We start from the raw sequence: 17067 nt of genomic DNA, 5'->3' as shown, positions 1-17067 counted from the left end.
GCATAGTGAATCCGTTGATCTTGAAGGGGTGGACTAGGGCTGTGCAAAAGTCTTTCAGTCCTGTCTGATCCAGTCCAACCCGAGATGGTCTCAGTCTTGTTCGGTCTGTATAGTCACTGGTCCTTCAGGACCAAAAGGATTAAAAAGACCAGACTATTTTTTCGGGTTGGACTGGACAAGAGACCAGGCATCCGGATCACTTGGTCCAATCCAGTCCTATTAATTTTTTTATTATAATTATAATTAATTTATTTTTGACAAATGTTTAAAGTGTAATTGATGCTAAGGAAATGATTGCATAAAGATTTATTAAGTTTGTTTTTAAATTATTATTATAATATAGTGTTGTTGAATTTTGTTGAGTACTGTTTTTATTAAAGTTTATAAATTTAAATAATTTAGACTATAACAAAAATATTTTTTTTCTTATTGTTAGAAATTATTATGGATTTATTATTATTATAAGTGTTTTTACTATCTTAATTGAGTTTATTATGTTGGAATGGATTATTGCCTCTCATGGAATAAAAAGAGGGAAAAAAAGCTAAGTGAGTACTGGACTGACAGGATCAGTCTCCCAGTCCTATGTACCAAGTCCGGTTCTGTTAATTTTTGGGTTATCACTGGACAAGACTGGACTATGGATTGCCTAACACAGTCTTTTTCATAAAAGAGACCGAATTTCGGGTTAGGTGAAGTCCAGTATCATCCTGTCTTTTGTGCAGTCCTATGGTGGACAATTGGGCAGTAATGGTGGGATCCATGAAAGTTGAGGAGTGACAGAACTTACCTATTTATCTTGTGAGATGAGTTTGGATTCAAAAATTAGGCTCCGGTACTAATGAGGTGGGGTCAATTCTTAACACCTCCCATGTGTCCATGTTGAAATTTAGCACCCAGGTTTGATATTTGTCAACCGTAATGATGATGGATTATTAGTGTACGAAAGTGGTTAGTCCAAGAACGAGACGGATCTTGTTTTATCACCAAGAAGCATAATCCATGTTGAGAGCTAAACGCAAGTGATTTTCTGGAGCCATCTTGAGATTGCAGAAAGGAAAGAAGGCAAATAAAAAAACAAAGATAGTAAGAGGGATGAATTAGAGTAATAATATTAAAATAGAAAACATGTCTATAGGTACTGTGCATTGATATGTGCCCCAGCTCTCAAATCCCAATACATATCTTCAAAATTTTGCGTGCGTTCAAAAGCCTCGAGACCAGTCAAGTTTAGCTTTGGGCCGATCTGAATGAAGACTTGGGGATTAAGGTGAATTTCATTCGTTTAAACCATAATGTTAAAAATTAAGTTAATCTAACCGATTGAATCAGTAAACCATTTAATCAATATTTTGACTGATTTAATAAAATATTTTATTTATAATAAGCATGACATGGTTCGACCGCCACAGTACCATTCAATGACCCTGATTTTCGTGCATTAGTTTAAACTAATGGTAAAGGCAGATAGGTGATGCTTTTTGATTATTTACATTGTGGTGGCATGTGAGTAGTGATATTGAAGTTTAAATTTTGAATTTGATCGAAGGGAGGAGTGGTCGGTGGAATATGTTGAGTTTAATGGCATTATAGGAAGTTGCAAAGGGGACCATGTGAAATGCTGGTGTCTGTATGCAAGCTACAAGCATATAGTACCTACCCCCCACCCAAAATATATATATATATATATATATATATATTGCTCATAGTTTGGGGGGAGCAATTTCTTCTTACGGTCGACTATTTTTTATGTCTTTAAAATTTATGGAAGATAGTTTTAAATTTTTTTAAATAATAAAAAAATATGCCTGACTGAGCAACAACATCGAGAGAGGATGCTGAATGGGCGCTTATGTAAATTGAATCAACAAATAATCCCGTATTCAATGTTGTTGGTTGAGGGCTCATTTGTTTAAAATTTAAAAATAAGTAATTTTTAGATAGTTTAGAGATTTATTTTTTAAAAATTTTATAAAAAGAAAATATTATTTTATGTTTGGTCACAATAATAAAATGTGATTTTAGTTAGTTATTTTTAAATTTTATAATATTTTCGTTGATTTTTGTTTCATAAAAATAATTTATTATTATATTATCTTAAAATTTTATAAAATCTTTATATATTTCACCTTTTTAAAATGCTTTTTCTCATCTATTGTATTAAATTATTTTCAAAAGTTATTTAAAGTAGTTTCTAAAAACAATCAGAAATATATATTTTTTAATTCTAATTATTTTTAAAAGTTTAAACAAATATAATATAAACTTATAAAATATATTTTTTTTTTCAAAAAATAAGTAATTTTTTATGAAATAAGTTAAAACAAATGGGCCTTAATACAGATTTGATTTGGTTATGTTTTGACTGATAAAAGTTACTAGCTTAATACTTGGAGTATTTGTTCATTGGCCCTGAATTTGGAGATTTTATATTTAACTCAATCGCGTTTAGTTCAGTGCGTCTCTATTGCCGAAGAGTTTAACAACAAATTACTATCATCTATCACTCATGTGCCAATGGGCTTACAATTCGTTAAGGTTAAACATAAATTCGGCCTAGTTAAATTTTGATCAAATAGGCTTAATTCTGTGAGGTAAATCAGAAATCTAAGTCTAGCTTGAAGCTTATATAAACTTTTATCACCACTCATGCTTGAACTTACCTAAAGCCTAATATAACCTGAAAGCTTATTTAAAAGCTTACTTAAGAGTAAATTTTTTAAATAAACTCACATTTTAGTTTGAAACGTCTCAAGTTACTTTAAGAATATTATAATATACAATGTATAACCTGATTTGTTAATTATAATATATAATAATTGAAAGGGCTTACTAAGTACAATGTAATATAATAGTAAAATAACATTATTAAGATTAATATATAAGTCTAATATAATTGAAAATATAATTAGAAGTTAAAAAAGAATATATTAATTAAAAATTAAATGGTGAAGCTAATGTGTTTGTGATATATTATATAATGTATATATATAGGTCGGCTTGTTAGGCTTATAAATTATACCTTAAAAAAATAGGCCTGGCTTATTTAACTAAATAAGTTTAATTAAAAACCTAAGCTTCACCTGAGCTTATTTAATAAGTAGACTAGGTTAGGCTTGAAGTAGGTTAAATTGTAGGTCCCTCTTTAAAGCCTTGCCTATTCTCACTCTACAATTCATGGAGTTAAAGCTCTTCCCAATTAGCATGGTGATGTCTAAATTTAAATTTAAAATTTAAGATAAAAGTCTATTTGTCAATTGCATGTGGATACTTATTTATTAACAAATAATGACTTGTTAAATGCACATGAATGTTTATTAATTAATAAATAGTTACTTATTGAAACAGGTTCTACAATTGTCTCTTTTCACTAGCAAGCATTGTCAAAATTTTAAACTTGTTAATAATTGCTTGTTAAATGCACATAGACACTTTATTAAGATATGGCTGCTTGTTGAAACAAGTAAATGATTTAAAAACTTAAAATTTTACAACAACACATATATTAATTGTTAAATTTTGCATTATATAATTGAGTAGGTATGGTGGCTTGGTAGTTTTATAATCTTTTGGTTGTCAAGTGTCTTGGATTTAAACCTCCCTTAGCCATTAAGAAGATTTAATTGATTGTTGACATCGAAGCTCCAATGATTGATGATAGCAAGGAGCTCTTAAAAAAATATATTAAGCATTTAGTTTATGTTGTTTTAACTCAATTATAACTCACTTCTTAAGCTTTGACTCATTACAACTCAATCATTATAGTTTTGACTTTGTTGTAACTCAATTTTTAAACTTTAACTCGATGTAACTTAATCCATATAATTTTAAACATTTAAAATATTGGCCCTTGTTTTTTAGAAAGTAAAATTATAAAGATTAAAATTATTTTAAAATTCATGACTTATATTTTAAATCATTAAGACTTTAAAGATTAAAATTTTAAAATAATTTAAATATTTATAATTTTTTCTAAAATACAGAGACTGATATTTTTAATTACTAAAATAGAGAGATTGAGTTATATTTAGTCAAAATTTAGAGACTAAATTTTTAAAATTATAAAGATTGAATCATAACAAGTCAAAGTTTATGATTGAATTATAATTAAGTTAAAATTACATAGACTAAATAATTTATTAAAAAAAACAATGATATCATATTCTTTTTTATTTAAAATTATTTTCGAATTAGCCCTCTAGTCATACACTGATATATCAATTTTTTTCCCTTTTGGCTATTAAATCTCTTTAAAGAGGTCATTAAATGCTATTCTCCCCTAAATTAATGTGTATATTATTTTTTAGAATAATAATTAAAAATTCTCCCCTAAATCAATGTGTATATTACTTTTTAGAATAATAATTAAAAAATAATTATATATGTATATAATAATTTAAATATAAAAAATAAATATGAAATTGCTACTTAACTTAAAAAAAACAAAATATTTTAAGTTTATCATAATTTAATAAGCCACATGATATAACATAACATTAAATAATTAAAAAATTAATTATTTTTTAAAAAATTGATAAAAAAATACAAAAAGAAAAACAAAAAGGGTATTTTTAAACAGTTCAAGTTTTAAGAACTGGATCTCATTTTCAATCTGACAACCAGTTCAAAGTAGCCTATCCAGCTTAACTTCCCAGATGATTTTTTCAGCTTGACTTAACTGTTAGCTTGACTGGGTGATAGTTCAATCATTCGGTCTGGTTTGGTTTTTTAATTGTGGGTACCTATATATTCAAAAAATATGCAAAGGTGTTAATATGTATCAACAGTTTTTTATATCCATAGTTAGTTTTTCGATTAATTCTTGTCATTTTATTTTTTTGTAAAAGAACGCTGGCACTACATTTTGATCCTTTAGAGCAGGCTATTTGCAATTGCACCCCTGTTCTATATTTTCCCTCATTATCCATTAAGGCCCCGTTTGGCAGGTGAAATGATTTTTTATGGAATGGGAGACTAGGTAGGAGAGGGAGTGGGATTGAGAATGAGAGTGGTGGGAATAAAATTTAAAAAAATGTTTGATATGTAAATAAAATGAGTTATATTTTCTATTTTATCATTGCAATCATAAGATTAAAATACCATAATACCCTTCACTCTTCTCAAACATAATCAGCCACCACCGTTGCTCATCTTCCTCGTCGAAATTCATCCTCATCGGACAAAACCATTCATAAATTAAAGCAAAAAAATTCTTTAAACAAGCCCAGACAAACAAATCAAACATAGCAAATCTAAAAATCAATTGGAAGTTGTGAAAGATGCAACATGTGGTTTTAAAAAAAATTATTTATACCAACACACAAATCTGGAACATGCCACGTGTCGAACGTCTTGGAATGAACCGAAATGAAAATATGGAAGAGGTGAAGATGAGGAGGTGTTGACATTATGGCTCAAATTTTTAAAATTTGTTGTGATTATTTTTATATATTATTTTAATTCAAATAAATTATATCGTTATTTGAAATTTTAGAAGATATTTATTATTATTCATTGAGGGTTTTTCACATTAAATTTCCTGTCTCATCTTTTATTATTTTCTTTAACTGTTCTATAATTTTCAATTGTTTTACCCTATATATTTTTGCTTATTATTTGCGCATTTCCTAACTAATGGTATCAAAGCCTAATTCTCAATTGAAAATTATTCATGATGTCTATTGTTACATTTGTCCCTTACACTAAGGGTTTTTCCACATAAAATTTCCAGTGTCATCTTTTATTATTTTCTCTAACTTTCCTACAATTTTCAATTGTTTTATCTTGCTTATTTTTGCTTATTATTTGCACACTTCTTAACTAATAGCACCAAAGCCTGGTTCTTAATTAAAAAATTTTCATGAGGTCTACTGTTACAAAATTTGATATTAAGAAGTTTGATAGCAAGAGTAGTTTTGCTATTTATCGAGTTCAAATGAAAGTCATTCTTACTCAAAATGGGTTGAATAAAGCTTTACTTGAAAAGGATAAAAAATTGGTGACTATGTCTGATAAACAATTTGAAGAGTTAGATGATAAAGTTCTTTAGCTATTCAACTATGTCTTTCCAAAAGAGGTTCTAAAAGAAGTAGTTAACGAAACCAACGTTGTTTCATTATTGCTAAAGTTGGAATTTTTTTATACAACAAAAAGTTTAGCAAACAAGCTTTGTCTTAAAAAATGACTATATACCATTCGTATGTTTGAAAGTACTCATATTTAATCTCATCTTGATAAATTTAGTTCCATTATTGTGAATTTAGAAAATATTGATGTTAAAATTGAAGACGAGAATAAAATTATTTTGTTAGTTGTCTCATTGCCTATCTCTTATAAATATTTTAAATAAATTATGCTGTATGGAAATTTGAACACCTTAGCCTTTGAATATGAAATTTCAAAGACAAAAGTAAAGGTTTAAATGTGAGGGAGAGAAGTAATGTAAGGGAAAGCACCAAAAAATATACATCTAAGTATAGGAGACATAAATTCAACAATAATGATAAAACTTATAATTATTGCAAGAAGCGAGGTCATGAGATCTCTCAGTGTTATTGGCTTAAAAAGAAGCACGAAAAAGAAGAACAAAATAAGCAACCTAAAAAATATCCATTAAAGTTACTGTTATTGAGACGGAGTCAAATGGTGATGTTTTGTTATTTGTTTCCTCTGTTGATATAAGGAATATAACTGATTGAATTCTTGATTTTGTTTGCACTTTTCACATATGTCTTCAAAAAGATTGGTTTACTACTTTTAAACCTATTCATTGAAGTATTGTTTTAATGGGTGATGATAATAAATGTAAGATTTTAAGAATTGGTATGATGCAGATCAAGACTCGTGATGGTATTGTTAAAATTCTTTTGATGCTCGTTGTGTTCCTAAGGTAAAAAGGAATTTGATCTCTTTTGATACTCTTGAATTTCAAGAGTGTAAGTATTTAATTGAATGTAGAGTTTTTAAAATTTTTGAAGATTCTCTCCTTTATATGAAAGATAATCATCATGGTACACTATATGTCTTATAAGTTCTATTGTTACAGGTTCAATAGCTATTTCAACATCTATGCTTGATGATTCTTATAGTACCTAACTCTAGCACATGTGATTGGGCCATATAAGTAAGAAAAGTATGAACATTTTAAATAAGAAATGCCTCTTATGTGGTCAAAGTACCAGCAAATTGGCATTTTGCTAACATTGTATTTTTGAAAAATAGAAAAGAGTTAGTTTCTATATTACAACTCATAATACTAAAAGTATTCTGGATTATATACATTCTAATTTATAGGGACTTTCAAAACATCCTTTAATTGGAGGACATCGTTATATGATGACTACTCTCTTAAAGTTTGGATTTATTTTCTCGAGCATAAAATTAAGATTTTTCTTATTTTCAAAAGTGAAAAATTTAATAGATAATAGGTTAGAGTTTTATGAAAATAATTTTAATGAGTTCTGTGCTAATAATGACATTACTAGACATAAGACACTTGTAAAAAAACCTTAGCAAAATGATGTTCCAAAACATATTGAAAGGACTCTACTTGAGATAGCACGTTGTATACTCTCTAGGTTATGGCATCAATGTGATTTATGGGCCAAAGTTATATTTATATCATGTTATTTGGTCAACTGTTTACCTTACATATCACTTAGTTTTCAAGTTTCAAAAACAAATTTGGTCAAGTAACCCTATTAATTATTCTAATTTAAGAATTATTAAGTCCTACATATATACATGGTAATGATAGTAAATTAGCTCTAAAAGCTAAAAATGTATATCTATTGGATATGCATCTGAATATAAAAAGTATCAGTTATGATGCTCTTACTCTAATGGCAAAAAAGTTATTCTTAGTATATATGTTACTTTTAATGAACATGCATTATTTTCTTCTAGAAAAAATTATCGTGTTTCTCCTACTATTTGTTCAAATATTAAGTAGAATATTAGTAAAAAAACTAGAGTTAGAGGTGAAAGCTACTACTCTTTCCTCTATTATTGAATCTAGCTTTGATGGAAGAAGTCATAATTAAATATATGATGATGTTACGAGTATAACTCCCATTATCCATCAAGAGAAGGAATATTCTATTGTTTGAGATTGTTTAAGAAAGGATATTAAAGGCTTACTTGATACAATAATGATGAATTAATTGCTTGTGCATTTTCTTTTGAGCAAGAGATTCCTGAAGATGTTTAGCCTTTTAGTTATTTTGAAGCTATTTTCTATGCTATTTCATCGAAGTGGTTATTAGGATTGAATGAAGAAATTGAAAGTTTTCACAAAAATGGCACTTAAGACTTATGCATGCTTCCTAAAAAGAAGCGAGCTTTAAGCTATAAATGGAAATACAAAAGGAAAGGTGGTATCCCTAAAGTTGAGAATACAAGATATAAGAGGCACAATTAGTTGTTTGAAGATGCAATCAACAAGAAGGTGTTGACTTTAATGGGATTTTCTCTCCACTTGTTCATCATACTTCTATTCACGTGTTATTTGCATTTGTTGCATTGTTTGGTTTAGAGCTAAAGCAATTTGATGTTAAAACAACAATTTTACATAGAGAACTCAATGAAAAGATCTACACAAAGCAACCCGAGGGATTTATAGTTCCTACAAAGGAACATTGCGTTTTTATGTGGCCTAAAACAAGCTCAGAGATAGTGGTATAAAAGATTTAATACTTTTATGATCATGTAAGGCTTCAATAGAAGAAAATAGGATAATTATATTTATTTTGAATAATATTCCCATAACTTCTTTCTATATTTGTTGATTTGTATCAATGATATGTTCATTGCTTCAAAAAAAAATATTTGATTAACAAATTAAAACAACAACTTTAGTAGAAAGTTTGACATAAAGAATCTTGGTATAGCAAAGAAAATTCTTGATATGGTAATTTGTAAAAATCATCAAGCGGGTAAATTATTTATATCTCAAAAGAAAAATATTTTGAAGGTACTTTTAATACAAATGTGACTGTGACTTATGTCTACTCCTCTTATTGGTCATTTTCAATTATTTGATGATATTTGTCTAAAATTTAAAAAGAATATTAAGAAAATGTCAAAAGTTTCTTATCCAAGTGCTGTTTGTAGTCATATATATATACTGTGGTGTATAATAGACTTGATTTTGCAAATGTAGTAAGTATAGTAATTGGATATATGCACAATCTTAGGGAGGGTTATTGGGATGTTGTTAAATGGATCCTCTATTATTTAAAAAGTACTCTTGATGTTAGTTTGGCATTTGATAGAAATAAAGCTATATCTAATGATGTTGTTAATTTTAAGTCATGATTTTAATGGATAAAAGTATCTTTTTTTATATATATATTTTCACCCTTTATGGCTCTTCAATTACCTGGAGAGCATTTTTTCAATATATTTCTGCATTATCTTTAGCTGAGGTAGCAACTGAGGGAAAGGAAGTTATCTAGTAGCAGGGTCATGTTATTGAATTTAGTGTTGCCCAACGAGTTACAAATGTTTTCTATAATAATCAAAGTGTTATTCATTTGACTAAGAATAATAAGTATCACTCAAAAACTAATTAAGCATATAGATATCAAATATCACTTTATCAGATATATTGTTGCAATTGGTTAACTTGTGAAAAAAAGTCATACATATCAAAATCCAACATACATGCTCACGAAGCCTCTTCCTAATACCAACTTTGAGGATTGCATGGGCTTAGTTGGTATTCATAGCATTTGTTTGCCCTTTAAGGCTATTTAGCAATGACGAGCATTACTGAATTTCAATCAAGCAAAAGTTTGTTGAGATTATAACTCAAATCTTTATAATCTTTTGTAATTATTTTTGTATATTATCTTGGTTTAAATCCATCATATATCTATTTGATATTTCAAGAGATATTTATTATCATCCAATATAATATTTTCAGTTGATAAGAAACTCTATATCTTGTCTCTCCATCACCTACAAAAAAAATTATTATAATTCTCATTTTTTATAGTGAAATTCCTTACTCGTTGCCCATGAGTTTTTTATCCCTTACACTAGACCCTCATGTTAAATTTCTTGTGTCATCTTTTATCATTTTCTCTAGCTCCTCTATAATTTTTAATTATTTTATCTTGTTTATCTCCGCTTATTATTTGCACACTTCCTAATAGGAGGAAATTGGACAACGAAAGAGGAGGTAATGGTTGAACTAGACCTATCAAACTCACCCTAAATTTAGAGATCTTTAATCAAATCTAATAGTTGTGTCTCTCCTATTGTTATTGATGGTTGTGTTCCCTTAGTAATGGGGATGCAGAACTTGAATCAAATACTAAAAGCTTAACGAGAGGCATAAAAAATAGAAGGTAACGGCCACACGATCTTAGGTGACCAATGGCTACACAATGTGAGTCAACGACAAAGAAAGGTGATGATAAAGAAGTTTGATAAGGGAGAAGATCTTGTGAAAGGGGAGAGGCAAAAGCTAGTAGGTAAAATTTGAGGGAAAAAAGAGGGGTAGTTGTGCCATAAAATTATTAATTAGGGATATTTTAATTAAAGAAAGGTTCATTTCCATGAAATTTAGTGATCCTTATGGTCTTTAGGAGGAATGCTAATTACCTCAAATAAGGTAATGGACTATTTTATTGGAATGATTATTTATAGGGCTGCACAAAAGATTGGACAAGACTGGACTTTAGTCAAACCCAAAGTTCAATCTCTTTCATGAAAAGGACTAGATTAGCCAACCTTAGTTCAGTCTGGTCCAATTTTAACCAAAAAATGAACAAGGTCATACTTGATCTATAGAACTACGAGATTGATCCTGGTGGTCCAGTACCTACTTAGCTTTTTTTCTCTCCTTTTTTTGTATGAAAAGTAATAATTCATTTCATCTCAATAAACTCAATTAAGATAATACAAATACTTATAATCATAAAAAATCTATAACAATTTCTAATAACAAAAAAAGTATTTCAATTACAATCTAATTGATTTAAATTTATAATTTCAATAATAGCAACAACATCATCCAACAAACTTCAGCGATATATCTGATATACATTACAACAATAATTTAACAACAAGTTAAATTAAAATTATATTAAATAGAATGATGAAATATGAATGAAGGAAACACTAAGTTCAAATTTCAAACTATTCAAATATATTAAAAATAATTAAAATTATATTAAAATAATTTCATAGCATTAGACCATATCAAGTGGTTTGAGAGTTTGTTCTCATGTCCGATCCAACTTAAGAGGTTAATCTAATCTTTTTAACCTCTTTAGTCTTTTAGATTGATTTTTTTTATTAAATCAAATCGGATTGAATTTGTTAGGGTTGCACAGGATAACAAAACTTTTGCATAACTTTAGTTGTTTCATTACACCAAAATAGGCATTCCTTCATTCATTTCCATTCAATCAGCGCGCATTCCCATGTACTACCAAATGAGGCCTAAGAACTGAAAAGCCAGCAAATTTTTGACATATTAATTAAATACTCACATTAAAGCTTGAAGCTCAAGACATTAGTTTGCGCGTTTTTTATTATCATAAAAAATATGAGTCATTTGTAAGCCATAGAAATTAGTTTATGCTTTATAAAATATGAATAAGCTTCGAGGACAAGGTAGCGTGCATTACATCAAATATATCAAAGAATACAGGTGTTTTCCTTCGAGAGAGCTCTTGTTCTTTTTTTTTTTTTTTTTTCGGTGCCACAGACAGAGCTCTATTTTGAGAATTTTTTTTTATTTCTTGAATTGCTTATTTTAAGATTGTGATTTATACAACAAACTTGGGAAGGAGAAAAAACAACCGATAAAATAGAGGAAGCCACAGAATCCTGAAGCAACGTAACACCTGTTTCCAATCCACCTCCGTTGGCCACAGTCCGAAAAACGCTCCAACTTCGGACCCTTGGAACTCAATCTCCCAAATTCCAAAACCCTCCTCACGTGAACGTGGGCCCGTCCTTCCCAAGGTCCATCGACGACTTCGCCGACGCCGGGATCGACGCGTACCTGGTCGAGAAATTGTTGACGTAGTAATCTTCTTCACCGTCCTGGCCTTCGTCAAAGTTCAGGGCGTAACTAGATGCGTCGTACCGGAACGAGCCCTGCTTCGTATATCCACCGGGTCTCACCCTATTGAAGCGGCGGATGAAGGTCTTCCATTTGGGTCCGGCGACGATCTCCGACCATTCTTGCAATTTCTTCCACCCGCGGCTCCACCAGTGGTCCTTGCTCTCGGGGCTCCGCATCCGCTCCCACCACATGGATCCAGGCGCGGACGGAGAAAGCGACGAATTGTATCCCAAGCACGGCATCCTGAAACAGCAACCCCTCTTGGCGAACGCCGCATCGTCGCCACCGGCACCGTCATATTCCACCAAGGCGGCCTCGGGTCGTCCCGTAGGCATGCTTAGAGGATGAGAGCGGGGGGTTAGGGTGTGACGTGAACGACGATCTCCCTCCCTCTCGTCGCCGTCGTGGCGTTAGAGGCCAACGGGACTGTGCGGGGAAGGAAGGAGGAGCGAGTGTAGTAGCGGAAACATATATATCTATATATATATATATATATATATCGATAACGGAAAAACACACCCTGGAGGCTGGATGCTGAACGGAACCTTAGCTGTTGTTACCTTTACCGAGAAATGCCCGTCGCCAGATTTCCTTCTATGTCGTTTGTTGCAGCGGGTCACCGGCTCCTTTGATACGGCTCATTTTCTAATTTCTGATTCTAGTATGTCAGCCCAAATTTAAGTTACCAATAAACTTTGGAAACTTCTTTACACTTGTTGTCTCTTTCTATTTCTTTTAACATTTTTTTTTTATTTGGGTCTAATTATAGCGCATGATGAACGATGGGTTTGGATCACGATATTCAGATATTCTTTCTCCTATGATAAGTGATTTACTGCAGCTTTTATTGTTATTTTTTGGCCAGCAATAATTCATAATCTAATCTATGATAATATTGATAATGAGGATTGAAATATTAGTGAAATTAATTTTAATTATTTTTAAATTTTAAAATAAATTTTCTGTCGTGGTATTCTTTATTTTTAAAGAAAATATTTAAAAAATGGTTAAAAAGACGTTTTGCTTTTTTATCCCGCCCTGACATGAAATTCTTTATATAGATTTGAGAGAATTGCACGGTAGGCCTTCAAAACTAATACATTTTCAATGAACACTCAATAGAATCTAAAATAATCTTAGTCCAAATATTTTTTTTTGCAATTAAATTTTTTTGAAAAGACAAAATTACCCTTTTGTAAAATAAATGAACATTTTGCTAAAAATAAATTGACTTTGACAGTTATTTATGGAGTTTTTATTGTAAATATCATTAGGTTAACTTATAAATTTAATCTCCTTCAACAATTATAAACCGTGTATAATGTGTAAAAAAATAAACAATCCTTTGCCATGAAAAAACATAATTTGAATGTTATTTATGAAATTTTTGTTATAAATTTCATAAAGTAATTCATAAATTTCCTTCAATTCAATCAGTGTAAATCACTGTAAATCATGTGAAATGAACAAATTTTTTATTGTCAATAAATGAACTTTGAATGTTAATTATAAAATTTTAATTCTAAATATCATTTAGATAACCTTTCCTCTCATTAACATATAAATTATGCAAATATGGGAAATAAATCAACATTTTGTTATTAAGCAAATGACTTTAAATATTATTTGTGGATGTTTTGTTATGTATTTTATGAAAGAAAAAAATTCATTTTTTTACCAAAAACTTAATTGTAAAAGAGGTCTTTGGACCTATAAAATTATTTCAAATTCTATTAAATTTTTAGTGTAAATATACTCTTCTGGAGCGTCAGTGCAATTCTCCCTATACATTTTACAGCGAGGTGCACGAGATATTTATTTATTGCTTGAGGCGAGGTTACTTTTAAATTCTCTGTATTTTTGTATAAAATTTAACGTTTGTGAAAACACTTTCTCCCCGTCTACTTTTAAAATTAAAAAAAATTGTCTTGTTTATAAATCAAATTATTAAATATTTATTAAATTTTTTACCTTTCATTAAATATTAATAAAATAAAATATATTATTGAAACATGTATATTTAATATAAAAAATTAAAAAATTAATAGAATAATTTTTTAGACAGAGTTAACAAATTTTAAAATTTTTCTTAATCTTGATAAAATATATTAAAATTAATTTATAAATAATATTATAGGAGTATACTTCCTCCAATCCTATTATAAGACACCTTTTAAAAAAAAAATTTGTTCTTAATATAAGGCACTTAATTGGGTGTTGATTACATTTTTTTCAATATTAGTCTTATTTAAATTAATTAATTATGAGAGATAATATGCTGTAGATTTCAAATTTTTTATTTAAATAAAGGAAAATTAAAATTTTATTATATTTTTATGCAAAATTAATAACTTAATTACCTCTTTTTATTTCGGTGAGATAGTTAGAGATGTTTTATAATAGAGATTAGAGAGAGTATTTTTATGAGAAAAACTTATATACTTAGCTTTATATATTTAAATATTCTTGTTTTTAATTAAATCAAGAGATGTGTATCTATAATAGAGTATTTATTTTATAATAAATTCTTATTATTAATATTATTAAGATATTAAAATTTACATGTCTTGATTTAATTTGATAAAAGTATGTTAAGTATACAAGGATAAGTATATAAATTTTACCCTATTTTGATTTGTGTGATTAATTAATTAAGTAGATGACGATAAAGATGCTTTTGATGCATTTGAAGATAAATCTCACTGTACGTATTGATGACTTAAGGTTTTAGTTGTTGGATTGGAGACGCAATGAAAAATTAAAATCAAAATCTAAAAACTTCAATTATAGATTGATCGAATTCGTTTAAGTCAATGAAAGAGGTATCTTTTATATGTCAAACTTTCAAACTTTCCTCAGGTGTTTGGACCTTAAGAGCTGACAACGCAAGTTAGTTCCCTCTACTAGTATCTACACGAATGGTTTTCCAACACAAATAGCGAGCTAGTGCTCCTAATAACTAACGTCCATCCGTTCGTGTATAAGCCTTGAAAGACATGATCTTGTAGCCTTACTAGGACATGTTCGTGGATCTTAAAAAAAATTTGTCGTTAAGAGAGTCGCTGTAATATCTCACTTCACTAAACACATTTAATAAATCAAGCTCATGGTAATCAAGGAATTTTCTCCGAAGAGTGATTACTAAATTTTTAATTAAAAAAATAAGGGATCCCAAATTTTTTAAATAGAAACAAGATAATATTAATAAAAATATTTCATATCAGAGTAAAAATAAGTTTTGAAAGCATGAGATATCTCAGAGGAGTGAAAGAAGTTGAAAATAGTGAAGAATAAATCATGTGTTGAAAAACAGAGCAGTGTGCCGTGGTGGGCGCACTCTATGCCGCAGCGTGTTGCTCTCTATGCCACGTGCTGCGACGTGTTGCATGAAATTTCACCAGTTCTGTTGTCAATTTGACAGCATAATTGGGGAACTTTTGGGCTGCCTCGATTCTCTATCCGAATGACGTGATCTAGGTGTCTATGAAAAGTTCTTTTCTTGTACTAGCTAATGGCATGGGTTTTACTTTCAAAACACATCACACTAGGAAGTTGGACACCCAAACACATTTTAACCACTTTTTAACACTTTTATACAAAGTGGGTGTCTAAAATCCTTAACAAGTGTCAAAAGCCTTTCCTAACACTTGGATCATATCTAATAAACCTAAAACTACCAGTACAACGTGTCATTAACGTCAAAATAACATTATAACAAAAATTTACTCCTCAACCCCAATTTAAGAAAAACAAATGGAGAGGTAAATTAGCATTGCATTGCACTCAACCATTCAAAAAATGTTTGAATCTTCTTTTCTACACTTGCACCAGTATTTTGGTTCTATAAACACACACACACACACACACATATATATATTCACATATGCATAAGCTAAGGGCTCAAATTATAATTTTTAACATTTCCAAATAAAATAATGCAAGTATGGGAATATGCATCCTAGAATTGACAATTTATATGCTATTACACAAATACATCAAAACTAGAGGCATACAAGAAGGAATGTACTAATTTCCCACCTCTTTAGTTTTATCCCTCTCAACACTAGAGTTAGAGCCTGAAAAGTATTAAATAAGAGGGTATGAGTCTAGCCACTCAACAACCAAGGTTAAACCTACCCTATGCACTTATATATCAATTATAAAACAAATACATGTACAATGAGATCAAATTTATAAAACATTTACCCTTATGTCCCATTTTATCATTTATCACTTTATAACTTTTTTACTGACATAACTAGGTGCATTGTCACCATATTTTTAGATATGTGACAAGACCCATACTCTGGCGACCTGCCACCACTTAACACGTGTAACACGTCATATATTTACTTAGGCAATGATCAACCAACCTTATATCCTCCTTATTTTCTCAAACTGAAACCGTAGGCTATAACATAGATTAGGGCTCCGTTCGTGTGATTAGACTATCCAAGCTCACTAATTATGAGGTATGACCCGGTCAAAGATAACAGAACTCACTCTTAGACCATAGCTTCCCCCATTCTCGAATCCCTGGGACGTCTCATACCTTAGGCTATTCTCCTCATTGAATTGGTAAAGATAGCTAGGTTCTAGTCCCTCGACAAACTATGAAACAGTCCTTCGACAAATAGTGAGACAAGGCTATAGCCCCCGTACACCGGAGGGCAGCCTAATTACCGTATGAATTTTCTCTACTCCTAAATCCCTCGGTGAACTTTTTCCACTGATCATGCCATAAACCATACTCACTTGTTCTCATTTTTCACTTTCATAAACTCACTAATACAATAATCACGTTGGGCTCACTACTTTGTGCTACCCAAGTATATATTCTCATCTGTTTCTCAAAAATTCATTTCATGACTAACATATAATTATCTCTACTCATCATTGCCTTTATTTTCAAAACATAAGTATTTTCATAATAAAATCCTTTTGACTTTGCATTGTACATTTCAAGCCAAAAGAGCATTGTGCTC

At 29.8% G+C, this 17067-nt stretch overlaps 1 protein-coding gene across 1 annotated transcript; it reads right to left on the bottom strand.

The window, feature by feature from the left end:
- Positions 1-11730: 11730 nt before the first annotated feature.
- LOC129290611 (uncharacterized) lies at positions 11731-12530 on the bottom strand. Its single transcript, XM_054927434.1, has one exon. It carries the CDS (start codon positions 12415-12417, stop codon positions 11950-11952), a length of 468 nt encoding a protein of 155 aa, XP_054783409.1. The 5' UTR covers positions 12418-12530; the 3' UTR covers positions 11731-11949.
- Positions 12531-17067: the final 4537 nt, after the last annotated feature.

Source organism: Prosopis cineraria, unplaced genomic scaffold, assembly GCF_029017545.1.
Source record: "Prosopis cineraria cultivar Desert tree isolate PC_DT_omini unplaced genomic scaffold, ASM2901754v1 PC1, whole genome shotgun sequence".
NCBI lineage: Eukaryota > Viridiplantae > Streptophyta > Magnoliopsida > Fabales > Fabaceae > Prosopis > Prosopis cineraria.
Note: the sequence above shows the minus strand (reverse complement) of the source record. Positions and strands in the feature narration are given on the sequence as shown.